Below are 26,319 nucleotides of genomic sequence, written 5' to 3' on the forward strand. Positions count from 1 at the left end.
TTTTACTTTTGTCCGATCTGACTGGGGAAACTCGGGCATGTTGCAATGTCACAGGCGGGGGGTGGGGACCACCATCCCTGATTCAGCCTCACCATCAGGCTGGAGGGTGGGAGAACGAGCCGCATACAGACCCTCTTGCTGGAGGCTGTTGGACAGACCTCAGGCAGGCACTGGCAGGCTGGCGGAGCTGTCCGGCACTGTCAAGCACTGCTGGTTGCAGGCAGCTGGGAGCATGGAGGTGTTTTTCTTCCTCCTGACAGCAATACCCGGCTGGGAAGCAGTCCCTGGTGTGCGTAACGGTCACCCCTCCTGTTGGAGGAATTCATGAGTTACCCCGACCCTAGCCTCCCAGTTCTGGGCGAGGAGCCAGAGCCAGCCATAAACAGTCTGGGAGCTGACAGTACACCCGCAGAACCCCGGTGTCTAGCACCTCAGGTGGGGGCCTCAGCAACCTGCAGAACTGGGCCGAACAGAGAGAGTGATCTGGGGGCAGAGTGTTGACAGGCAGCGAAGTCTCTGCTGCTGCTGAGATTAAGGTAGCAGGAGTTGGAAGGCCTGGGTTGAATCCCCCTGTGCTGTGTGACTTTGGGCAAGTGCTCCCCCTTCCTGAGCATTGGTTTCTTCTCCTGGGTAGGGGTTTCTTCTCAAGAGTGGCTGTTGGCTGAGCAGAAAAGAGGTGGCCCAGAGTTCGGCGTGCTGAATTCAGAGGGAAGGGATGGTTCTCTGACCCTCAGCTTAGTGCTGTCCGAACTTCAGTTTTCATAGCTGCCAACTGAGCTGTGGTGGTGGTCCATCACCCCTGGTGATGCCCCCCAGGGGAATTTTGACAGTTGTCACACTGAGGCAGGTTCCTCTTGGAGTCTACTGGATAGAGAGGCCTGGCAGGCCCTATCCCACTATGCCTGAGGTGTGGCCCTCAACAGCAACAGCAGCACATCCAGCTCCACCCATCAGTAGAGCCCAGGAAGTGAGAAATGCCTGGACGGCAGTGAGTGGCTTGGGTTCAGAATAAACATCACGTCATCCAGTGGGCCCTCATCATGAGTGGGGTCACGGGGAGCCACAGGGACCTAAGCCCCACTCTGGTGCAGGTTGCCCTCCCTAAGAAGGCCACAGACTACAAAAAAAGACAGCGTCATGGGATGGGCCAGCCTGGAAATGCAGCAGGACACACACACAGTTTTAGCCTGGGCCGCAGGGAGATGGAGACGCAGTGCTGAGTTCTGGGTGGTGGGAAAGAATAGACCGTGGCATTCTGAACTCAAAGCTGCTGATGCCAGTGGTGAAAATGCTGATGTTTCGGCCATAGACTTTCTGGATCTGTAACATGGACTCCCGTGGCTTGAAGCCAGCCACGTTCAACTGGGCAGATTCAACTGGGCAGGGTCCAGAGGGCTTGAGAGCATAGTTGAGGCTATGTGATGGGAGCTGCGGAGGTCTGGGCTCTGGAAGGTGAGAGCCCAATTAAGTTTACTTTGAATCCAAGGTGTCCAGAATATTTTCTTCCTTCCAGTTGGGATGAAGGATGTTCCTGCCACCCTGGGAGGAGGAGCTGGGGCACCAAGGAGGGGTCCAGCTTGCCTCACCTGGGGAGTCTGTGGTCCTCTGTTCAGGGCAATCTAGGATTTATGTGCTGGTCCAGGGTGCCTGCTTCCTCCGTCCCTCAGCCATTGTTCTTGAGGCCTACAGAGGTCACCAGCAGGAAGGCACAGGCCCCACCCAGGTGGCTGCCCTGGCCTCCGCCTTCTGGAAGCCTTTCTTTTGCTTTCCTCCCAGCCCTGTTCATGGCAAAGGAATGCAGGCACCTAGGCCTAAGCCTCAGTTTGCAGAGAGGGAAGGCTTAGCGATAGATAGGATGTGAGCTGCCCAAGGTCATTTTGTCTTGGGGGGATGGTATGCAAGCTTTTCTGAGCCACGGTTAGGGAAAGGCTCAGGAATTTGTATGTACTGGAGGTAACACAACTCTCCCATTCTCCCAGCCCTGGGACAGGCGATGGGGCTGGACTTAGAGCCCTGGGCGACAGTGTCACTAGGGGGTGTGGCTGGGATGAAGCCAGCCTTATCTCCTCATTGGGCTTCTGGGATCCAAGACACGGACCCTGGTCTCTGCTAATGAGAAGGGAGCTTTTTGTGTGTGCAGGGGCACATGGCCATCCTGGCAGGGCTGCTTCCTGTTGATTTCAGGTGGGCCCAGGGCCTGTCACAGATAATACTGAGCGCGGCAACCCCAGCACCCTGCTGTCTCTGACCCCTGAAGCTCAGGTGGCCTCCACCAGAGAGCTGGGTCAGAGATCAAGGTCATCTGTCTCTGCCGGGAAGGTGATCTCCATTTCAGCCCACCTACCTCTTCCTTATCTACCCTCACCCCTCATGCCTCCTCCTGTGCTATGCCACCTCCCACCTTCAGCCACCATCTTTAAGACCAGGATGGCTATCAGAATGGCTGTGATGGGATTTCCTGTCCCACTTAGAGCCTGCTGGTCATCAGCATTGGCGTGTATGTCTCAGAACTAGAGGAGGAAGACAGTGCTAGAACCAAAGCCACTGGAGAGAGCCTTCAGTTCCCCAGGCCTCGGTTTCCTCAGCTACCATTTGGGTTATATTGGTGTGGTGAGGTTGGAGAGTTCTCACCTCGATGCCTGGCATGGCCCAGATGTTCCAGGCCCTGGCAGACGCATGATTTCCATCACTGATGGGTAAAATCAGGGACCTGTGGGGCAGTGAGGGATGCCGCAGCAAGAGGGGAGCCAGTATCCTTGCACAGGGATCTTGGGCAGGACCAAGGGGGAGGTCAGTCTGTAGTTTGGGGTAGTGGTGATCCCAGGGGCTTGGCTTCGGGACTTTCCAGGCTGGCTGTGTGTTTTCAAGTGCAGGCCGGTATGAAGATGCATCTGATGAGGCAGAAAAACTTTTTTTTTTAATTTAATTTTAAAATTTTGTTGTTCGCTTATTATTTGTGTGTATATGTGTGTACACATTTCACAGCGAATTACCTGGAAGTCAGAGGACAACTTTCAGGAGTCAGCTCTTTCCTTCCACTATATGTCCTGGGGATTGGCCTCAGGTCATCAGGCTTGGCAGCAAGTGGCTTTACCCACTGAGCCATTTTGCTGGCCCCAATCCATTAGTTTAAAACTCCTTGCACCATGTAGCTGCCTCTTCGATCTCTGCTCTCGCAGGCTTTGGAAAATCTGCCCCTTGCTAACATGAGGAGACTGTTGTAGAAAGTCCCTGGGAGACTGCTAAGAACATCTCACAGAATGAGAATGGCGCCTGCGTGTGGGCACGGGCCGTGAACAGACCAGCCTGTCTGTCGGCTTTTAATCAGAGGGCATCCCTGCTGCTCTGTCACCTGCCGTGGTCTCCGAGGCAGGAGAGGAGAAGCACCCTGCAGGTCATCCCTCTTTTGAGACATAGCCCAGGCTTGCTCCCCCACCTCAGACCTCTCCTTGTTCTCCCCTCCCTCCTGCAGGAGCCATACCAGCATGCTCCTTTGCACCCCCACAACCAGTCTGCACCCCAGACGACCAGGCGTGTGTCATTTTGACTGTTGTGATGGCTTGGAAGAGAGCAGGGCTGTTAGGGAGCCTGGAGCAGTGTCAAGAAGGAAGAGCTGAGCCACAGTGATGCACACCCCAGGGACTGAGGCACCCCCATACCTTCCTCTAGGCCAGAGGTTCTCAACTTGGGGGACCCCCCGAGGGTCCAATGACCCTTTTACAGGGGTTGACTAAGGCCATCAGAAAACACCTTTTCATCACAGTTTGTAACAGTAGCAAAGTTACAGTTATGAAGTAGTAATAGTTTAACGGTTGAGGGTCACCACAGCACGAGGAACGGTGTTAAAGGGACACAGCGTCAGGAAGGTTGAAGACCACTGCTCTAGGTAATGTCTCCTGCCTGCCCTGAAGCTGGCCAGCCTGCCTCTGGATTTCAGACTTCCCTGTGTATTCTATCTGTTATTATTATCATTCAACTTGGTCAGGGTGAAAGTCTGTGTGACCAGGCCTGCCTGCCTGCATTTGAAGACAATTAAACAAAGACCCACTCTTTAATCGGGAGGTGTGTGTGTGTGTGTGTGTGTGTGTGTGTGTGTGTGTGTGTGTGTGTGTAGGAAATCACATTTGGTCAATTCTTCATCCTCTTTGGCTCTAACTAGAGATGGCCTCAAGTGGAGTGAGCACCCCCGCCATGGGACAGCTAAATTTCTCCCTCAGAGCAGGCACCTTGCTCTTCAAATGGGGTGTTCCCTGCTCGGGAAGACACTGGCAAAGGACCCTGTCAGGGTTAATTCATCAAAAGCACACCAGCTCCAGCTGATACCAGATCTTTCTTGAGTTTGCTGGGTGGAGGCAATTGAGCTCTGCTGGAGGAAATCTATAGATGCTCTTCCTTCTGTACCCCTCTTTTCTTCTTTCCCATAAGCTTGGGTCTACTCCATGATTCTTTCTCTTCCCCTTTCTGAATGGAATGCCAGCATCCCTGGGGTGGATCTGCAGGGCACAGGCCAGCCTAGGTGTACTGGGAGAGAGCTCAGCCCTGCACGGAATGGATGGACACAGGGTCCCCCACATCAGTATCTGCCCTTCGGCACTGAGCTGAGTCTAAGCTGTTTTGCAGTGGGAGCAACAGGTGCAGCAGCTGGCTTTAGCAGAGGATTCCCCCACGTGCTGTGCGCTGCTGGCCGCCAGACAGACTTGGTTGCATTCGTGTAGGGCGGGCATGGCCACATTCACCACTTCAAACCATCAGGCCACAGGCAAGGCCCAGGGGAAGTCCAGGCCTCACTGGGAGCTATGCTGTGTCTCGACTTACAGATAGGGAAACCGAGGTCTTGGCAAGGTGGTGCTGGGCTCAGCGGAGCGGAAGTGGGTGCGGCTCCCCCAGGTCTCAATCCTTAGAATCTCTCTTTGGACCCCTCTTGCATAGAATGAGAGAGGGCTGGGCTCACAGGTGAACATCATAGCTGTTCTGTGACCCTGGGACCAGCCTGCCAGTGGCTTGGGTCAGTCTCTGAAGAGCCCGTTGGCCTATATGTAATTACGGATGCTGTCTCCAGGCCTCAACTTCCCCATCTGAGCCTTGGGAAGATGTCAGTGTTGGGGCTCAAAGGAAGAAGGCCCTGTTAGAATTAGCCCCACTATGGCTAGCCAGAAGCATGAAGGGCACCGTGCGAGCAAGTGAGGCTGGAGGTAGGGAGCTCTGACAGCCTAGCCTTTGGGCTAGCCCCTGAACTGGGGCTGTGTGGCTGTTTTTCAGTGTAGGAAGAAATGTCGGCTTCCTAGATAGCAATGCATTTGTGATGGGAGCGGGGGGGGGGGGGTGTCTCTACCCTAAGCTGGGCCTCAGTTTCCCCGTATGCAATGGAGAACTTGTAGTAAGACTTCCAGGTGAAAACACCCTGACATGAATGCTACCCTCAGGTGGGCTGGCTGGCTGGAAGGGCTTGCTTCCAGATGACAGAGTGCAGGTTTGGCTGAGTGTGCAGGAAGCCATGTTTATCAGTTCAAGGCCTGCAGAGAGAATTGTCAATAGAAGGACCAAAATGGTGTTTGCAAGCCTGGCGCTCTGCCACTCTGCAGTGAAGCCCCATGTTAATCACTTGTTCCCTTCTGACTCAGCTTCCCCTCCTGGGAAATGAGGCCCATGGATTTCCTACTGCCCAGGGAGCTAGGAGGACTGGGTGAAGCATGACATGAAAGATGCCAGCCTGGGATCTCCCATGGCACTGTCTGGTCTGGTGTAGCCTGGGAAGATCTGGAGCAGCAGAAACAACCAAGTTCTCCCCTGGCTGGCTATGGCTTCTCTCCCTCTCTCCCTTTCTCCCTCCCTCCTCACTCTGAAATCAAGCTCAGCACGTTTCCCTGGGAACTGCTTAATATTCTACTGTGGTAAAATGAACTCATTGGAGCCACCCGCACGCAGCTGAATGAGCCCCGGCAGCCTTTCAGAGTGGCTCTAGACCCCCCTTGGGCCTTGGGGAAGGCTGGCAGCAGCCATAGCTCTGGGACAAGGGTCCTCTTTTCTTCCTAGTTCCCCAGGGAGCCCGTTTCCCCAAAGGAGCTCCTGGAGGGCCAGAAGGGGTCTGCAGCTTGGGTTGGGAGGCCTGTTTGGGGCTTGTTTGGGCTGCATGGCTCTGTGTGTGAGGCCTCCTGGGGCAGGCTGAGAAAGCTAGGCCTTCCACAGTCTCATGACTTTCCCCAGTCCAGCCTTAAGTTGGGCCCAGGGTAGGCAGGAAGCCCCAACCTACAAGCTATATGACTGGTAAAGATGGTAAACTTGGTGATGGTGGTGATGGCGATGATGATGGTGGTGATGCTTCTGGTGGCGGTGGTGATTATGGCAGTGGGACTGGTGATGCTGGTGGTGGTGCTGGTGGTGATGATGATGGTGCTGGTGATGCTGCTGGTGACAGTGGTAATATGGAAGTGGTACTAGTTACTATTGTGATGGGAACCATGGTGATGATGGCAGCAAAAACCGTACCATTTGTGACTCCCCCAGAATCACTGGGGATCTCTGCTATCCTGATTCCTATTTGACACACGAGAGGGCTGAGGCCTCCCAAAGTCAGCTAGTTCAGAGTCGTACAGCCAGGAGATGGTAAGGAACAGTAGCCGCCGGAGCCCAGCTCTGGCCACCAGGCCCCAGCTCTGTTCTCGACACCACCGCAGGGCTGTGTTGAGGTCGAGTGGGAGCACTGTGCACAGTCCCACAGTGGCACTGCTGAAGTGCAGTCACTGTCACTGCTTGATGACTTAACAGCTGTGGGTTCGCTTTTCCTACACCCAGTTGCACCTGTGTGTCATGCTTTGCCCCGAGCTCCCTCAAAAGTCATACGTTAGGGACTGTCCTGAGTATACAGGAGGCACAATGAAACTGACTGTATCGCACCTGGCAGGTGGCAGCTAGCATGACATCTACTATTATTATTTTTGACATCATAGCAAACGTTACTATCACTACCACCATCATCATCACCATCATCACCATTACCAGCATCACCATCACTGCCATCATTATCACTACCAGCCTCACCATTACCATTATCATCACCATCACCACCATCACCACCACCATCATCACCATCACTACCACCATCATCACCATCATCATCACCATCACCATCACCATCATCACCACCACCACCATCATCATCACCACCATCATCACCATCACTACCACCATCATCATCACCACCACCACCACCATCATCATCATCACTACCACCATCATCACCATCACTACCACCATCATCACCATCATCATCACCATCATCACCACCATCACTACCACCATCATCATCACCACCACCACCATCATCACCATCACTACCACCACCATCATCATCATCACTATCACCATCATCACCATCACTACCACCACCACCATCATCATCACCACCACTGCCACACCCTTCAGCCCCTGCATCTTTAAGACCCTGCTGAGTGGATTTCAGCTGCTCAGGGCTTTCACAGGGGAGGGGTGCCAGGGGTAGTAGGAGGCAGATGTGAGGTTGTTTGTTTCTAGAGCCTGGACTCCGTGCGTGGCCCAGGCTGGTCTCAGCCTCTTGACTGCTGGGATTACAGGCATGCTGCACCACACCTCATTGATAATATGTATACCTATCAGCTGACTTTGGCTTGGTTATTTTACTGCTCTGGACCTTGGTTTCTCCTTTGCTGTGATGGGGCTGGGTGAGATCACAGACTCAGCACCATGGATCAGTCTAGATTGACCAGTCTTGGCTGCTTGTAACAGTGTGTAGAAGTCTGAAGCTGGGCGGGGGTCCGTAGGCACCACTGCTGTGGTTTGTGGGGATGTCTGGTAACCCTGAAAAATTCCCATGGGGCCTCTTGGCCTCAGGTTGGTTTAGGGGAAGGATCTTCATATTAGGAAAGTGTAGTACTTCTTTGTAGGAAAAACACTTGTCACACTAGCCCTTGACACAGATTGGATGGACTTGGCAGGTCATTCTGGACTAGTGGAAATGTCCTCTGCTGCCACGTGTAGTCTCGACTGGCCTCATGCATTTTAGGACAGCCTGGTGTGGCCGGCTGTAAAGGACTGGGCTGATTCTCATTTCTAAATTTCGTTTAATTTGGAACTGTCAGAGCCATTGGTGTGTGTGCATGTGGGGTAACCTCAGGACACCCCAGTTCTGGCCTCTAGAGCTTCTTAATCCCAGCATCATTTGTTAGTGTTACTGCAAGAACTCAGGTGGGTCCTGAGGGGAGGAGAGTCTGTTGCTTGGCAACAGAGATAGACAGTCCTGGCCATGCTCCTCTGCGTTTGTTTCCCGGGTGGTGGCTGCCTGCTTGGAGCCTGCTGTTCTCTTGTGGGTCTTGGCCTCTTCTGGGGATGAGAGCTGCTTTTCAGAGAGCTGAGCTGCGTTGTGCAGGGGCCTGGATCTGGTGCTCAGTGTCAGAGACTGTGTGTAGGTGCTTATCCCCCAGGGCCCCAGGAAATAGCCTGGTGGTTCCAGGTGTACAGGAGGCCCCAGCAGGGAAGGCAGGGAGTTAGGGTGGCGGGAAAGCTATGGCTCTCTTCCAGCTTCTCTTTCGATCACCTGCCTCTGGTGTGGGATGGTGCTGGACGAGGTACCGGGAAGGACTTGGCCAGGTCTCCAGTCAGTGGCTTCTGTGATGTGTGGTGGCGAGCGACTTGCGCTCTCTCTGAATGGGAGTCTGCTGCCTGTAAAACAGAGTTCTCGCCCTGCAGTGGTGTGTGCAAGATGCTTAGGAAGCAGGCATGTGGTGCCCATTCCTGGGGAAGTCAGCGAAGTGTTTGCCCTCTACCCAGCTGATCTCTCTCTCTCATTCCTATTTTCATTCTCTCCTCTCCTCTCCCTGTCCTTAAAAATTATTGCCCCCCCCGCCTCAGTTCTTCTCCCCCTGTCCAGAGATGGCTGCAGAGAACTGCAGCTGGGGAACTGATTCTCCTGCCTGAAGTCAATCAACTTAACTCTCACTCAGAGATCATCATCATGCCACAGCCAGGCAGGCTGGGCACAGAGCCTTCCAGGGCAGAAGGACATGGCTACCACCTTTCAGCCCATGCCCAGGTCTACCTTGCACAAAAGGCACCTCTAGCCACCCTCTCTTCTCTCTCCCTGAATCTAAAGCCCTCAGGGAACAGTCTAGGATCCAGGTTCTGAAGTGAGGCTGTTGATGTGTCCGGGTTCTGGAAAGGGTATGTGTGGGTTTCCCCTATCTGCGACCCTGGCAGGGCACAGTGGCCCTTCAGGAGGTTCTGTGTCTCCTGCCACCAGCAGTCCCCTGCAAGTTCCTATTCATGTTATCCTGGAGTCCCAGCATGGTGGCAAGGCTTCCTCACTGTGAGGCCTTGTCAGGACTTGGCAAATGACAAGACCTACTGTGTGCAATATCGGGGAGCCAACCCAGGGAGCAGAAGTCAGGGCCCTTGGTATATAGAAATCACACTCTTGGGTTGTACAGACGATTATGAGAGATTAGGGTACCCTGTTACCGTACAGATGACACCAGGTGTGACAAGGGGCATAGAGCAGTCTTGCTAAGGCAGGAAGGGTCATGTAGGGAAATAAGCCAGGGACAACAATAGCCCAGCAAGCTGAAGGCAGGAGTAGGGCTGCCTCTCCTGGTGACATTGGACTATGAAGCCTGCAGAGTGTCTTTGATGGATCTAGTAGCAACTTCTGCAATGGCTTAAAAGGCCTGGCCTTGGGCTGGAGAGATGGCTCAGCAGTTAAGAGCATTAGTTGTTCTTCCACAGGACATGAGTTCAAATCCTAGCACCCACATGGCTGCTCACAGGTATCTGTAACTCCAGTTCCAGGGGCTCTGACACCCTCACACCCATACAAGCAGTCAGAGAATACTAATATACATAAAATAAAAATAAAATTAAAAAGAAGGCCTGGCCTTGGGTTCCTGATGTACGGCACCTACCAGCCCTGTCTCCTGGGGTCTTTTTCCGTCTTCTTTGGAACATCCCAGTGACAAGGAACTCTGACCTCTGCCCTAGGAGGAGAAGTTCTGGGTTCTATCTAATCCAGCCTTTGTGGTGTCCTAGAGACTTAAACCAAACAGAAAATCCCTCGCAAGGTGGAGTATGGGTGTTCCCAAATGTGTCTTGTTGGGGGAAATCTGACAGATGAGGCCGTGCTGACTCAGTCGCTGGCCCCCACCCCTGTACCTGCCTCTTCCCTAGGAGGCCTCTGCTCCCCTAGGAGTCCACACCCCACCTACCCGGGTTATGCCAGAAACTGCACTTGGGTGTTACAGACCCAGTGGGAATCCTCCAAGCCTTCTCCCACCCCCAAGGGAGAGATTAAGGAACATTTCCCAGAAGTCCACAGGGCGGTTTGGGGGTGGGAAACACCCACCGGGGGCTTCTGCAGGTCATGGAGTCATGGTTCTGTCAGCTGACTTTCACCATCCAATCACAAGAGGGATAGCAGCTAAGAGTTGGCAAAGCAGTGTCCCTGAGGTCCCGCAGGTAGCTTCTGGCAGAGCTGGCACCTGGTTTTCCCTAATGGCAGAGGAGAGCCTGTTGGGAGCAAACTGGGCACTCTTCTTTCCAGAGAGTCAGAGGTGGGCTATCACAGAAGGAGCTGGGCATGAGTACCCTCTACATAAGCATCCAAAGATGTCTGTCCCGACTGCTGGGATGGTTCTTTTTAAGTCCAGGCTGTTTAACATGGATTCTGGATTCACACAGACGTGTGTTCGAAACTAGCCTGTCATTTTCAGTCACATGGCCTTGGTTCTCAGGCTGTCAGGGAGGTGAGCTGGGGATGTGGCTGTGGCTCAGTTGACAGAATGCCACCCTGGCATGATCTGTAATACAACATAAACAGGCCTGGTCATGTACACCTATAATCCCAAGCCTGCAGAGGTGGAGGTAAGGCTAACCTGGGCTAGCCTCAGCTGTGTGAGACCCTGTCTCAAAGAGAGATCAGCCTTGAGAGATGTGCTGCTGGTCTGGGCCGTTGTCTACGCATCTACTCCCAGGCTGTCTGTCTGGCCATAACTGTCTTTGCAGTTCAGGGTGTGGCTTCTAGGATGTGTCTCAGGCTTGAAGTGGCAGGCTTGCTCTGTCTCAGAGAACCCGTTTCTCCTCTTTTGTGGAAAATCCTGGGCCGATTTTTTTTTTTTTTTTTAATTCAAAAGCATTTTTAGAGCAACTCCAGTTCATTGATTTTTTTTTTTTTTCCTAGTTGGAGGTTGGAAGGTGTTCACAGTCAGCTAAGAAGAATGATGGGGCCACAGAGACCAATAAAGATATTTTAGATCCCCAAAGTCTCATGTAATATCCTCACATGTCTAGAGCATGTATTGAGCATCCACTAGGTGCCTGCTGACATCCTCCTTGTATAAACTTGAGCCTCAGGTTTGAAGGTTGACAAACTTTCTCTGTACAGGTGCCAGTTAATATTTGTGGTTTGTGGGTTACACCACACAGTGGTTCGTTTTGCCTGGGTCATGGAGTGCCCAGATCTTTTGGTAACTGTTGTTTGTCCGGAAAGCCCAGACACATGCCACGATGACATGAAAATAGCTGCAAACAAAGCCACATGCTAGTGAAACTTTACTTAGTGTGAGCCATGGTCGGTTACCCTGGGGTAAATGTCTCTGTGACTAGCCTGGGATAAGTGTCTCTGTGATTAGGTTAGGAGACACGGCAGAGCCCTCAGAGGCTTTTAAGGAATAGACTGGGGTGCTATTAGCCACAATTGCTGCCTGTCACTGCACACACAGGGAAATGGAGACTCAGTGGCAGGACCCGCCTCACCCTACCCATGGCACATCTTAGAGTCCTGGGCCTCTGTCTCCCTCCCTGTAACTTCATCGAGGACTTGCTGATGTGAGGTGTAGGCCGTGATAACTGCAGAGGGGAGGCAGAGGTGCAGGGAGGTGTGGCAGGCTGCTGAGGAGCCATCCTGGGCCTGGGGACCTGAGCTGCAGGTGCGACTTGGAAGCCGCCCAGGTCTCCTGGCTAGCCCAGTTAGGCAAGAGTTTTTCCAGAGTGTCATTCAGGTGTTGTGACTGTGGCTTTGATCTCCAGTTTGCTCAGGGTTGAAGGACACCAGGGATTGTGTGTGTTTCCACGTCAAGAGTTCTGTGCCAAGACTGGGGTAAGGGAGCCGAGAACTCTTACCCACCTTGATGTATTCCCTATGCCCAGCCCTTGCTCTGAAGACTCCCTGGCTCCCCATTGCTTTCAGGAGTACGAAGCTCCTTCCTGGACACCCCATGACATAGCCCATCGACCCTTGAGCTTGCTCTCCTCAGACCCCCACCCCAAGCGTAAGTTAGAGTGCAGGGTTCCAGATGTTCAGGGTCAAGTGAAGCTCTTCACTGTTCAGAAAGAGGCCCCCAGTGGCTTCAGACGTCCCTCTTCTTCCTCTCCTGAAAAATTCTGTGTTCATCCTTAAATCTGCCTACATACCTCCCAGAGCACAGCACACGGCACAGCTCACGGCACATAGCACACAGCACAACACGCAGCACACAGCATAGGCTTTCACTGTTTACCAGCATGTGCCAACATCTCTTCTCTGGCTAGGAGCTCTGAGGACAGGGCACAGGTTGGCGTGACCTCTCAGAGCCTTGAACCCAGCTCACTGTATAGGGCACATTGTGTTGTGCCCTGAAGATCTCCACAGGACCATGATGGGGGTCACTTGTTAAAAAGCTTAGTGTCCCTTCAGGGCCCAGCAGGAGCAAGCAATCGTGCTCTTCAGAGTAGGAGGTAGAGACGTGGGGAGCTGACTTGTGTCTGCCTCAGCCCCACAGCCTGGCACTTACGCATAGGTTACTCAGACCTTTGTATGGCGTGTGAACGACTACCCACATAGACCCTCTTTTTGGAAAACATCTTAACTATAGGAACTCACGTGGTGGCAGACAGTTACCATCACCACTGTCCCCCTGAAGAAGCACCCCACAAAGAGGAGCAGGCACCTCCAGGGACAACCTGGAACTACAGCCCCTTGAAAATGTATTTTCTGCAGTTGGAGCCGTGAGGCTGACGGCTAAAGAAATGGGTGTGCTTGTTTGTCTTGATAGACAGAGTATTGTCAGACCAGGAGGGCACAGCGAGTACAGCAACTTGAAGTGCAAACACCAGGGCGTGAGTTCAGGGCTCAGCACCAGCGGGAGAGCTGGGTGTGAATACACAAGACTGCCGCTCCTCGGGAGGACAGGACGGCGTGGCTTGTTGCCAGCCGGCTTAGCTCCACGTCCATTAGGAGACCCTGCCTCAAGGGAATAAGGCAGAGAGTAATGACACGGGGCACGGATATCCTCTTCTGGCCTCCATCAGCATGCTCACAGGAGTACACACCCTGTAGGTATCCCCCGACACCCCCCCAACACAGTGCCAACCTCCAAACCCACCACATACCACACCACATACATGCCTCTCCATACACCACACATACCTGCACACACAAAACACACACCTCTCTCTATACTACACACACACACACACACACACACACACACACACACGCACGCACGCACGCGCGCACACGGGCACACGTACACACGCACGCATCACCCACTCTCCACACACACTGACCGCTGAAGTGACCACATCCTGGCAGAGCATGTGAGGTGCTTAGAGCCCCGAAAGGTGCCAGGGGTGAGGTCACCCAGCACTCCGTCTCCTGTCATTGCACTAAAAGGCAGAACAGCTAAAGGCAGCGTCACTGCAGCTGGAGTCAGGACTCGCCCGGGACATACAAGGCTGTCCTCTGGGGACCATGCTCTCTGTGTCCTGCATCCCGGGCGAGGAACTGAGGCTTGAGGGCGGGAACTTTTGGCTAGAGGAGCTAGCGAGGTCTCTGAGTGTCAGGACATGTTTTACACCAGGATCTCCCAGGGGAGGGCTCACCACATCTGTTCCAGCTTGGAGAAACGATGTCCACCCTGCAGAGAGTGGCCTCTGTGCCCCCATGTCCCCTCTCTCATCACACTCCCCTCCCAACTTTGCCCTTTCCTGCCGTCAGCCGGCCCATCTGAGTGACAGCTGCCCTTGTCCCAAGGTGATGTGAATGGGTTGCTCAGCTTCCCCACAATGCCATCCTCACTTTTCTGGGCTCTCAAAGCTGGGCTCATGGACTCCTGGTCCTCAGTGAGGCTTTTACCCAGCCTGACCCTGTGCTAGGGCCAAAGGGCTTGCAGGACCCTCTTCAGGACCTGTGACAAAGGGCGCAGCTGCCTGAGGCAATGTTTCAAATTGTGTTCCCAGGGGTGCTTCATGTCTACCTTGGGTAACTCTTAACTCAGTGTTGTGAGCCTGGGCATTCTTTCCAGAGAGCAAGGAGGGCATTGACCAGAGGAGGGTGACAGAAATAGAGAAAGGAGGGGGGACTGTGAGGGAAGGCACTGGAGCTGTAGTCCTGCCACCCAGGCAAGGACATTTTATCTCTACAAATGACTCCACACCAGACAATGTGGGTGTGGCCGCTCTACTGCTCATCAGCTGTGTGACTGCAGTGCTGGAAGTTTGGACTCAGTTTCCAAGGCTGTGAAATGGGCTGTAGATTTGGCCTTTGCGCCCTGGCTGTTGAGGTGACCCGAGCTCAGCAGAGCCAGTGACTCTTGTCACAGTTATAGCCTGTGACTGGCAGTACAGAGGCATGACTAACTTCCCTCCTGTTTTTCTGTTGTCACATGACACTGGAGTTTCACATCACAGATGGAGAGCTGAGCCGGAGGAACATGGGTGTGGGAAGGTAGCTGAGATCAGGTGCTGCCTACCTTGGTCCCTGTGAGATGCCATGCAGTGTCACCAGCTGGCTACTGTCCCTGAATCCTGAGGTCAAGGCTTCAGTGGGGGCCCCAGTCCTGCCCCAACCTCTGCCTGTAAAATGGACTCCCAAGGCATGGAAGGACTGTGGGTCAGCCAGTGCCTTAGTTACTCATCGTGTGGCTGTGGCAAGAAGCAGCTGAAGGAAGGGAGGCTTTACTCAGGCTCCCAGTTCAAGGATTATGGTCTGTCGTGGTGGTTGGGAAGGCATGGTGGCAGGAGGATAAGGCGACTGTCACATCCCACTGTAGCCAGGAGGATGAAGGTGGCACTCAGCTTGCTTTTTCCTTCTAGTTTGGTCTAGGACCCAGCCCATTCGATGGTGCCACCTGCATTTAGGGCAGGTCTTTCTTCCATAATTAACTCAATCCAGCTAAGCCTTCACAGGTGGCCTGGAGGCTTCCATCCTAGGTGGCTCCAGAAGAGCCAGCCAAGTTGACAGTCAACTGTAACCACAGCTAGCATGGGGTGCATGTCGTGACCCTGGCACTCAGGATGCTGAGGCAGAACTGTATGCTTAGGTCATCCTGGGCTACACAGAGGGACTGTGTAGCACTCTGTCCTTTAAAAGCCAAGGCTGGACACCCACCTGCCACAGTCATCAGAGACGACTGAACAGGCCCATCGAGGGGGGGGGATTTGCACCAGGCCATACAATGGGCAGGGTATCATAAAGACATTGAACAGGTTCCTAATAGGCATTTTTCTGTGTGCCAGGAGGGAGAGGGCAAGAGGGCCGGCATGGCCAGCCAAGGCCTTCTGCCATCCACATCTGGCCGAGGCTTGTTCTTTTTGCCCCTGAACCCAGAGGGTTGAGCTGTGGGCCTGTCTTTTTCCAGAGCTCAACAAAGACAGTAGAATCTGGGTCCTCCGGCTGCAGAGGTAGTCCTTTTTGCTTACAGGGTCCTCTACAGCCCAGTTTCAACTTCAGTGTGTAGCCTGGACATGAATTCGTGGTTCTCATGGCTTAGCCTCTAAGTATTGGGATGATAGGTATGTTCCACCATGTCCAGAAGCAGGCTCATGGAGACATGCCTTAGCACCATGGTAAAGAGAGTTGAGGGCTGAGGAGACAGCTCAGTTGGTAAAGGGCTTGGAACGTAGGGATAGGGACCCAAGTTTTCGTCTCCAGCACCCATGTCAACCCCAGACATGGGAGCATGTATTTGTAACCACCACATGGGAAGTAAAGACAGTAGCATCCTTGGGGCTCACTGGTCAGTCAGTGTAGTCAAACCTGTGAGTTTCAGGCTCAGTGAGACATCCTGTCACAAAAACTAAAAATGACAGAGACACATGCACCGTTGATGGCGCTTGCACAGGACCGAAGCCTTGAACAGTGTGGCCTTCCTTTCCTGAGCTCCCTCTGAGGGAGCAGGCCCAAGCAGCTGGTGTCATTGGCCACAGAGTGGGGTCATCATCCATCTCAGGCGAGTGACTGTCTCTGCTGTCAGGGGCTCATCCACCTGAGCCCTGTGTCTCTAGGTGTTTATCCTTGGCAGCCTCGGGGGAGGATCCCGGGCATACAACTGCCCGCCACCCTGTGTCTGCCAGCAGGGCTAGAAGGTCATGTACCTTGGGTTGGGGACCGCCCATGGGTTTGACAGCTGGGCAGGACGGTGAGAATCAACAGGGGTGCAGAGGGAGGGTGCTACAGACCGAATGTGGAAGGAGGAGGGGTGTGGCCATGGCAAAGACAGGGCTTTGTGTAAGGATTGTACAATGTAGGGAAGATGCAGAAATGACACTAGAGGCCAAGTGGCATGTGTGACCAGGTGGTTGTGTAAAGTCAGGGCTCAATCCTGGGGACTGGGGAGCTATGGAAGGTTTAAGTAGGAGAGGGGTCTGTCCAGCCCTGTGCACACAGTAGATTCAGAGAGAACCAAAGCAGCTGTAGGCTGGAGCCGGTGTAGCTGGTCTCAAGAAAAGGAAGTGGTCCAGCCCTGCCTCAGCCAAGGGCAGAAGTCACAGAAGATTCCTGGGTCCAAATAAAGGAAATTCAAAGTATATTTCCCTTTGTGGGAATCGGGCGAGGTGAATGTGGGGGTGGCATTAGCTGTTGCTCAGGCCCACACTCCCTCTTACGTAAGCCATGAGTTAAAAATACCCTCTCTGCCTCATGCTGGCCATAGAGAGCCCCCACAGAGATGAGAGCACTGTTGTTCTAGGTCTGGTACCCCCAGATCCTGGGCTATTGAGTGCCAAGTTTAGGCTCCGGACTTTTGGAGGTGTGGGTGCCCCACAGACCTGGCCAGAGGTGGATCCACCCACCTCCCCTCTGTGCCCACCCATGATATGGAGGGCATCAGCTGGACCCCACCTGTCTGGTGGGCAGAGAACAGAAGGCCAGGCCAGAATCCCTATCGCAGGACTCAAAGCAGAATGGGTCTGGAGAGAATGAGGCAGGAGGAGGTCACCCAACAAGGCTGCTGGGGTCTGTGCCCCATGGTGGATCCTGGCTGGGGCTTCAGTGCAGAGCAGGGTGCAGCTAGAGGAAGCCTCTGTGGACCTAGATGAAGAAAGGAATGACAGAGGAGGAAGCCGTGGAAGCAAAGGAGAGAATGAGGGGGGTGGTGGGGAGAAGGGAAGAGGAAGAAAGGAAGGACAGAAAGAGGGAAGGAAAGTATGGAGGAGGAAGGAGAAAAGACAGACAACAGGTAGACATTTTGCTCCAGTAGCCACTCGAGCTCCCAAGCCCCTGGCATTCCAGGTTTCCCTGCTTTGCACAGCTGACTCCAGGATCTGAAGGCCCAGGGATGGACACACGCAAATATTGCAGAACACAGGTACTGGCTGCCATTGTTGTTGGGCCCACAGGAGCAGGATGGAGACATGGCTTCCACTGGGCTCACTGCTTCCTCTGCTTCAGCGGCTGATGTCTCCATGTCTTGCTGTGGCTTGAAGTTGGGCAGACGGAAGCCCACATGAGCCTTTTGGCTACATTGGGGGAGCCAGGCTGGCTCTGACCTCAACTCTATGAAGCAAGCCATCAGCAATGATGACCCAGTGCGGGGTCATTGTTGGTGAGGTTCATGCAGGGCATGTTTAGAGACGATGGTACCCCTCCCCTCTGGGTGGGGCCACTCAGACCTCACCTTTATGCATGAGGCCTGCCCTTCTGCTTCATGGTCCCTTTGCTGCTGTGAGCCTGGCTCACCCTAAACGGCCCCTCCAGGAACAAATGAAAGAACAGGTGCTGCGGATAGTCAGCAGCCTAGGTGTGGGAGTTCCCTCACCTCTCAGGAACCCCAGGCTTAAAAGAGAAAGCCAGCCTGTGGCATCTACCAGCACCAGGTACCCAAGGATCTCAGGTCCCCCTTAGCCTCAGGGCTTGGTGAAGGGACAGTGTTATCTGTCTCTGCATTGCTGGCATGGAGGCCTGGCTGTGCCTGCCACCTGAGGCTTGGGGACTCAGTGTCATCCTGGCTGGGACAGATTGGGACTGGAACAGCTTCTTTAAGATAGATTGATCACCTGTGAGTTGACCGCCTGGGGGGCCACTGTCTAGGGTATGATGGGTCCCCCCACTGTAATGAGTCGGCAGATGGTGTGAATACAGGCTTGCACAGTCAAGAGCTGAAGAACAACACTCTCTCCTAAAAGGCCTACGTGTGGACACTAGGCTGGGGTTGCCTGCTGGGACCGGAGAATTCTGTACCCATGCTGTGTGCCACCAGGCCAGACCCTCACCCTCTCTGAACCACAGGTGCTCCTTGCCAAAATGGAGGAAGGGCAGTGCATCGTGTGCTTGTTGAGGGATGGAATTAGGCAGTCCTGGACTCTACCTCAGGGGCAGCAAGTGCCTGACTCTGAGATCCAGACACAGCTGAGCAAGTGGCAGGCCTGGGAATGGGAGCAGAGGGTAACCCGGGTGTGGATTTACCTGAGCCTGCCAATCCTACATGCTTAAGAAATACCTATTTCCTGTCACCTTCTTGCGACCTGCAGAGCTGGAGCTGGCTCATTGCTGCTTTGATGAGGGCCTCCATTTCTCTGGTCTCTCTGTGTGTAATGGGTACAGGCATGACTACATGAGTCTCCTGAGAGTATGACCCGCCCGCCCTTCGTGGGGTATTGCACTCTGGAATAATAGAACATGCGGCAGGAAGCAGGGATCTGCTGGGAGTGAGGCATGTGTGGGCTCAGAGTAAGGACTGTATTGCTACAAGCTGGGGCCCGTGTGCCCTCAGGGACCTGACCCTCTGAGGTTTACGGGGTATTGAAACTTATGCCTGAAACCTTAGTTGCTTTTACAAGATGGCTGAAGACTCACGAGTTGAGGAGGAGGGAGATCACCCCGCCAAGGCGTAGGGAATGAGGGCCTTCTTCACCAGCTTCTGGGCGGCTCCCTTATCACCTTCCCAGGGGCCTGCCCATCAGTCCTTCCTGGGACCTTTCTATACCAGGCGGCCACAGGCCTGGAGACAGGCAGCAGTGGAGAGCTGTGTTACACAGTGGGTAGAATTGCCACCACGATGGATCACAGAATGGTGCTGCCTGGCGTCACTCAGGAGGATCCACAGGCCACTGTGCCAGGACACAATAGGTCCCAGATAAATGCTTGTTGATTGAATGAGCGAGGGCAGAAGCCAGTGCAGGTTGCTCTCCCAACCTGCCAGGTCCGGAAGCCCTAATTCTTAGAGGCTTGCCTGGCCCAGGGGGTGGGGCTTAGCGCCAGAGCCTTCCTCCTCTGCAGGCTAGGGCTAGGCTCTTAATCCTAAGCACCTCTTCTGTAGTGATGATGAGTGGTTCACGGGGTTCAGTATCCGGGTGTGCCCCCTTAATCTGAGTTGGGCCCCCACCCCAGTTTCATCTTTGTCTTTCATCTTTCATCTTTGAAGTCACCATATTCAAACCTAGTTTTCTGAGCCTTCCTGTAAGGCAGCCTCACATAGGGTATCAGACCTTCTGAAAAAAGAGAATTGGGAAAGTGTCATTCAGACACAGTAGGGCAGAGCCCAGCGTTGCTTGGCAGCATGCTCTGAAAATCTCCAATCTGTCCCATCCACCTCAAGCAGAGGAGGAACGATTTTGGCCTAACTCCTACTGGCATGTTAGTGGTTGTTGAAAACCTTTCTCCCTTGGGACATATCTGACACAGAGACAGCTGTGACCTGTGGTAGTTCTGGTTCTGTGTGGCCAATAGAGCAGGTTCCCATGAAGGTGTGGAGGGAGCACGGACCACCCCAACCACTGGCCTTTCCAGTGATGGCTGGTGTGGTCTGGGAGCTCAACGCTGTCTACAACCCAGAGCACTACAAGGCACTTTATAGTTTGTACAAATACCTGAACATAGTAAGAGCCTTGATAACAGATGCATATGAGGCCCACATTGCCTGGGTCATTCCATTTTCAGAGAATGGGACTTGGATTCCATTGTAGGGCTAGAACTGGTGTCAGTTAGAGCTATATGTCTCCAGGCAAGTTTCTGCATCTCTCTGGGCTGCAGGTGTCTTGTCTGCAGAGTGCAGGGCTGGGAGGGTGAGGGGTATAGTAGGTGCCCGTAGGCTCCTCCCTTGTCAGTCCACTCCACAAACCACCTCTTCTGAGCCCGCTCCCTGTGCCCTGGGAAGGGACAGAAACTCCTGGATGGGAGGAAGCTACAGGGACGTGACCACAGAGCACTCTGACCTCTGCTTGCCACAGTTGGTGTCTCACTGGTCCCCCCTGGCTCCTTCTCTACTCTGCCAGTAGAATTCTCCTTCATGTCCCCTGAGGCAGGCCATTACCCAATCTGGACCTCAGTTTTCTTAACTGTAATGTTAGGTAGCCACCCTTAGCTCCTGGACTGTGCTCTGCAGTCTGTCTATTTAAGGAAGTTTTGAGTGCATAATAGGCCCACAGCAGGTGCCTGTCCAAAGGACTAGACAGCTCTCCCCAACTCCTTTGGGGTATCTGTGGAGTCCTCTGTACACTCTGATGTGTTTTTAGATGGCTTCTCACTCTCCTGGTGTCTGGTTAGTCTTCATCCACCAGAGATGGGCAATTTATGATGTCATCCCATCCCATCTCCTGCTTCCCAGGGGACAACAGACCTGGGTGTGATGTGGGTGTGGCCTGGTGGGCTTTTCTTACACAGTCTTCATAGCCCAAGCTTCTGAGACCATCCCCAGCCATGGAAGAGGGCCAGATACGACCTCTCATTATCCCCTCGGCTGTCACCCCTGCAGGATGTCCCACTGGCTACCTGTGTCTTCTAACTTGTGTCTTCTTTCTCCACAGCCCATGACCTCCCCACCAACAAGGCCTCAGCCACCCAGCCCGGCAGTCACCTGCAGTGCCTGACTGTCCACTGCACAGATGGTGACCCCAAGGCCCGCGCCTCCGTACCCACCTGGCGGTCACTACACTCCGACATCTCCAACCGATTTGGGACATTTGTGGCTGCCCTGACTTGAGCCCACGGGAGTCCCCACCCTACCCACCTATGAGGGCCTCTGTGGCTGAGCAGACTCTTATGTTTTTGTTTAGGTTGGTACCTGCTTAGTGGCACTCAGAATGGAAAGGGTTTGTTTAAAGGGGCTGGGGAAGGTGAGAAAAAGAACCTCAAAAATTATTTTAAAGAAACTGTGTGATACACCGTGACACCGGTGTCAGTCCTCAGCCAACAGCAAACGCTGGCTCAAGCCTTTTTTCCTGCTAGAGAACCCCTATTTTCTGTACTCGGCGTGTTCTAGAAGGCCCTTGCCTCGTTTAAGCCCAGCCAGGGTGCACCTGTTACCCCTTTTCTTTTTTACTCTCTTCGATTCTTTTCATTCCCTGCTTCCCTTCCTCTCCCCCCTTTGCTTTGTTCATCACTTATGAAGATGAAAATCTTGGAGAATAGTGTTCTGGAATATTCCTGGGTGGAAGCCGCAGGGTCGTCGCAGTGTTAGCTCCTCCGTCACCAGTCAGGACAACAAGCATCCCTAGGAACTGCGTTTCCTCTGTTCCCTGAGAACTTGGAGAGGCATTTTCCTCACTGGCCCTGAGCCTTCAACTAGCTTCCATCCCTCCCACTGGGAGCTGTCCCTCCAGACCATTCTGGGTTGTGAGCTGGATGCTGTAAGGCCATGTTCAGCCACTTGAAGGAAGGAGCCTGCCAGGGTCATGAGCTCTCCTCTCCATTGTAACCCCTGTCTTCTCTGTGCTGAGCAGGGTGGCCTTATGACCCTCAGAGGGGACAGGGAGGGGTAGTCAGTTGTGCCAGTGACTTCCTGGCCCTGCTCTCCCAGAATGGCAGCTGGGATGCCTCAGCTCTCCTACTTCCTCCTAGCCTACTCTAAGTGACTCTATCTCTGGGAGGAGGGATTAGGGCAGCCGGACTCTGGCTGAGACCCTGTCATTGATCCTGTAGCTCCCTCAGGAGGGAAGGAGAATGAAACGAATGGCTTCATGGTATCCATTCTGGGGCCTCATGTTCCCTTTGTGGGGTATCTCCTGCCCTTCTGATTTGGTTTCATGCTCATTCAAAAGCAGAGCCCTGCCCAATAGGTCCCCCGGGAGAGGTGCTTCCCCCTAAGCAGAGAGGAGCAGAGATTGTAGCGCTGATAAGGACAACACCTTAGGGTGTGGTCTATACCCTGCTAAGCTGTGACCCACTGCTGTGGGGCCGTCCATCCGTCCCTCCCTGGGAGCGTCAGGCCAGAGCCAACCCTCCTGTTTCAGCTCAGTTTTTTTGTTGTCAGTGTGTCTTTCCAATTGCTTCTTTCTGAGGCCCCCAGCCCCAACTTGACAGACCCCCTTCCTTTTCTTAGCAAGAGGCCTGGAAGGCTTAGGGCTCTCTACACACCTCTATTGTTTGTGTCAAGGGACTTTCAGGTGTGGGAGCCACTTGCCAAAAGCCGACTTTCTCCCTCCTGTCCTCCTCCTCCTCTTGGCTGAGGTCTGAGCCCCCCAGGCCTGTACTTGTTGCCTGGGCAGTGAGATGGCCTCAAAGGGCAGAAACAGGTGGCATGGGCTGGTGAGCAGGAAGGGCCCCAAACAGTGAGGGGGATGGCTTCCCCTTCCACAGGAGCATCCACCAGGCTTTGGTCCAGACTCCACATTTACCCTCAGAGTTTGCACCGTCTAGCTGTCTGAGAGTGCCAGCCTTTCCCTTCCCAAACACGAATGACTTCTCCTTACTGCTTAAGGCTGGAAAACGAGCATCCTAATGTCCACCAACGAACTTCCCAGCACCAAGCCCACACACAGCCACCAGCGAGTGGCTCAGGTCACCCGGAAGTGTCCAGTGTTACCTTGTTCTCACTCCCCACCACCCCAGGGTGGAGAAGCTTTTAAAACAGCCTTAAGCAAAAGGACATCATGTTGTTAAGTTTGGTTTTAGTGGAAAGAATAAAAAATGGAAGAAAACCGCGCCCGAAGCGCAGGAGCCTGGGAACACTGTAATCAGTATACAGCCAACTCCAGTAGAGAGAAGGAAATCGCTATTGCACATGTAAAATATGAACCCTTAACCCTGCAGTGCGGTGCGCGAGCCTGTAAGCTTTTTTTTGACTCTTAAAGAAAACCATTTCTGAAATGCTTGGTTGGAAGACAGTGACAATAGCTCATGAAACTGAGTGGTATTTTTCTTTCTTTTTTTAAAAAAAATATGTAAAGTTGAGTCTTCCGTATTCACGCATACTGTATATACGTGTATATGTTTTGCTGAGCAGCTTAAATAACAATAAATACGACGTTAATGGTGTCTGGTGCATTTTTGTGGGTGGGGCTTATCTCTCTCCCTAGGCTCCTGTGTGTGCACTAGCCCTATCACTTGTAGAGCCCAGCTCTCCCCCGTTTGGCTACCTTGGTTGCTCTGATAATCCTGACCCCTCCATCTCCTAAGGATGGGGTTGCAAGCAGCCATCACACCTGTCATGTAAATGTCAGGCATCCAAACTCCAGTCCTCACCCTTGTGCTGCACCTTATACACAGAGCCATCTCCCCACCTGCCATGGGGCTTTTATGTTCCATGGAATGCTGGAATTGGAGGCCCTGGGTTCCACCCCTGCCCCCATGTTCCAGGGGTGCAGATAGCATCCAATTAGAAGGTCTTCCGCCATCTTCTGTAGCCCAGAATTCCAGGCACAGCTCTACAATGTTACTGAGACACCCCCTTCTCCCCTTCACATCTTTAACGGTGTGTCCCCACAGTGTGAGCCATGAAACCCGGCAGCAGAAGCCAGGGAGGGCTTGTTAACATTGGCTCGCTGGCCGAAGTCAGGCCCGTCCTTGAATTCCATAGTTATACGGTGCTCCGGTTTCTCTCAGCCTGCCGCAGTCATCAGTGTGCCCCCTGTCACATGGGCCTCTACTGCCCTCCCCTCCCTGGAAGTTCATTCCACTTAGCTGATCCCCAGGTAGCCATGTAACTGGCCAGCCAGGCCAGCCATACCTCTATCTCAGGAGCAAAGAATGCTGTTTCCCACAATGCTCTGAGGCAGTGACAATCCCCAGGCCTCCTCAGAGGTGCGGAGTACACACCACTGGCCCCACAGAGGCGAGGCCTGTGGGCATAGGGGAGCACAGCCAGATGCAGGGTTCGGGCAGGTGTGAGATCCGAGTCCCCTTGCAAAGGACTAGTCACAAGGAAATCAGCATTGGTTTTGAACTCAGCTGCAGCATTTCTCCCGATGTGTCCAGGTCGGTAACTGTCAGGTGCATACAAGCTAGAGGTGGGGTCCTCTGAAGCATGTCTCAGAACAATGCTGTCTCCTTGAATTTCCATGGCCACCTGCGCCCAATGGGAACAAGGGCTCAGCTTACAAAGCAGCTTTGAGGCCTGTTGCAACAGACACCGTGGTCTCCCTGCCCATAAATTATCCAGGTCTAGGAAGGGAACACGGGGAATAAAGTGACAGCTTAAAGTAAGGAGTCAAGTCGCAGTGGTGGTCTAAGGGTCTCGAGGACGGCTTCCTCCGCCAGAGCATGTCCAGACAGGGTTTTGAAGAATGAGTAAGAGTTTATCCTACTTCTCTTACCATATAGATGGACCTTGATTGTCTTTGTCTCTGCATTAGCTCAAGGACCCTCTGTCTTCTGCTTAAAAATCTTTCAACCTTTAAAGGGCCCCTCCCAGACTGTCACTGTTCTGTGATCATGGTCAGGACCCGAGGAAGGGCACAACTATAGAGAGTGTTTGTGTCTGGCTGGAGTGGGCTTGTGGGGCTGTATTACACTAGGAATGGCCTCTGGGGTGGGGACCCCAGACATATACAACAGGGAGGTGGGGGGTCACCTGCTCAGGGACTCGGCAGCAGGCCAGCAGGCAGGGGTTCCACTCATAGGTCAGGCCTCCCACTCTGGCAGGGAAGCCCCCAGCCCATGCCACCTCAGACTAGCTCCCTCTTCCACCCCACCCTGACAGTCTAGGGGTGGAACAAGGACCCTGCTCCACTCCAGTCAGGACTAGGGTGAGGCTCTGAAGTGGCAGAGGGATGCAGAGTCTAGGACAGGTAGGTGCATCACAGCCCAGGGCCCACCCTTTGTGCCTCAGTTTGCTTGTCTGTTTTGTGGGGAGGAGGAACTCCGTCCTGGGTGATTTTTACTGTCAAGTTGACAATCTGGAGTCACCTGGGAAGACAGATGCTCAGTTCAAGGATTGCCTCTATCAGACTGGCACAGAGGTGTCTTTTTTTGATTGATGGTTGATGGTGGGGGACCTAGCCCACTCTGGGTGGTGCTACCCTAAGCTGGTGGGTTTATAAGAAAGCAGCTGAGCATGAGCCAATGAGAAAGCTGGACACAAACCAGTAAGCAGCCTTCATCATGGCTCCTATTTTGAGTTCCTGTCCTGACTTTCCTCAAAGACGGCGTGATGGTCTGAGCGATAATGGCTCCTATATTTGAATACTTGGTCCCAAGTTGGTGGAACTGTCTGGGAAGGATGAGGAGGGGTGGTCTCGTTGGAGGAAACACATCACACTGGAGGTGGGCTTTGAGGTTTCAAAAGCCCAGGCCAGCCAGGCCCAGTCTCTCTCTCCTCCCTCTGTGCCCCTCCCCTGCCTCTGCCTCTGCCTCTGCCTCTGCTCTCTGCCTGTGATTCAACTTTGAGCTCTCAGCTACTGCTCCAGTGCCATGCCTGCCTGCCCACTGCCATGCTTCCTGCCATGGTGGTCATGGTCTCTAACCCTCTGGAACTGTGAGCCCCAAAATTAAGTGCTTTCTTTTATGAGTTGCCTTGGTCATGGTGTTTTATTCCAGCAATAGAAAAGTAACTAAGACAGATGGCGTGGGACCTGGATGTATGAGCCAGGCAATCCCTTTCCTCCCTAAGTTGCTTTTAGTTAGAGTGTCTTACCACACCAACAGAAGGGAACACAGAGGAAAAGCTGACTGCCTCCTGGGAAGACCTGTCTCAGGGTCACAGGAAAAGCCCAGCCTGAGCAGTGCCAGGATTCACAGGTTCCTGTAAGTCTCTGCCCTGTGCTGGGACTGAGGCAGGAGGATGCAGAGCAGGCAGTGGGAAGCTGCTGCTTGCTCATCCTTGTGTTAGCTCTGAATGCTTGGATGCCCCCTGTTCAAGTTGAGACCTTTTGAAAGTTTAAAACATG

General features: G+C 53.5%; 1 protein-coding gene across 1 annotated transcript in view; it reads left to right on the forward strand.

Annotated features, from left to right (window-relative positions):
- The window catches only part of Mn1 (MN1 proto-oncogene, transcriptional regulator), a 39,322-nt gene extending 15,852 nt beyond the window's left edge, over positions 1-23,470 (forward strand). Inside the window, exon 2 of the mRNA XM_055605771.1 lies at positions 21,022-23,470. Within this exon, the coding sequence (XP_055461746.1) occupies positions 21,022-21,197 (176 nt within the window). The 3' untranslated portion in view covers positions 21,198-23,470. The remainder of the gene's footprint in view (positions 1-21,021) is intronic.
- Positions 23,471-26,319: the final 2,849 nt, after the last annotated feature.

This window comes from Psammomys obesus, unplaced genomic scaffold (genome assembly GCF_907164565.1).
Source record: "Psammomys obesus unplaced genomic scaffold, mPsaObe1.curated_primary_1811, whole genome shotgun sequence".
NCBI classification, from domain to species: Eukaryota; Metazoa; Chordata; class Mammalia; order Rodentia; family Muridae; genus Psammomys; species Psammomys obesus.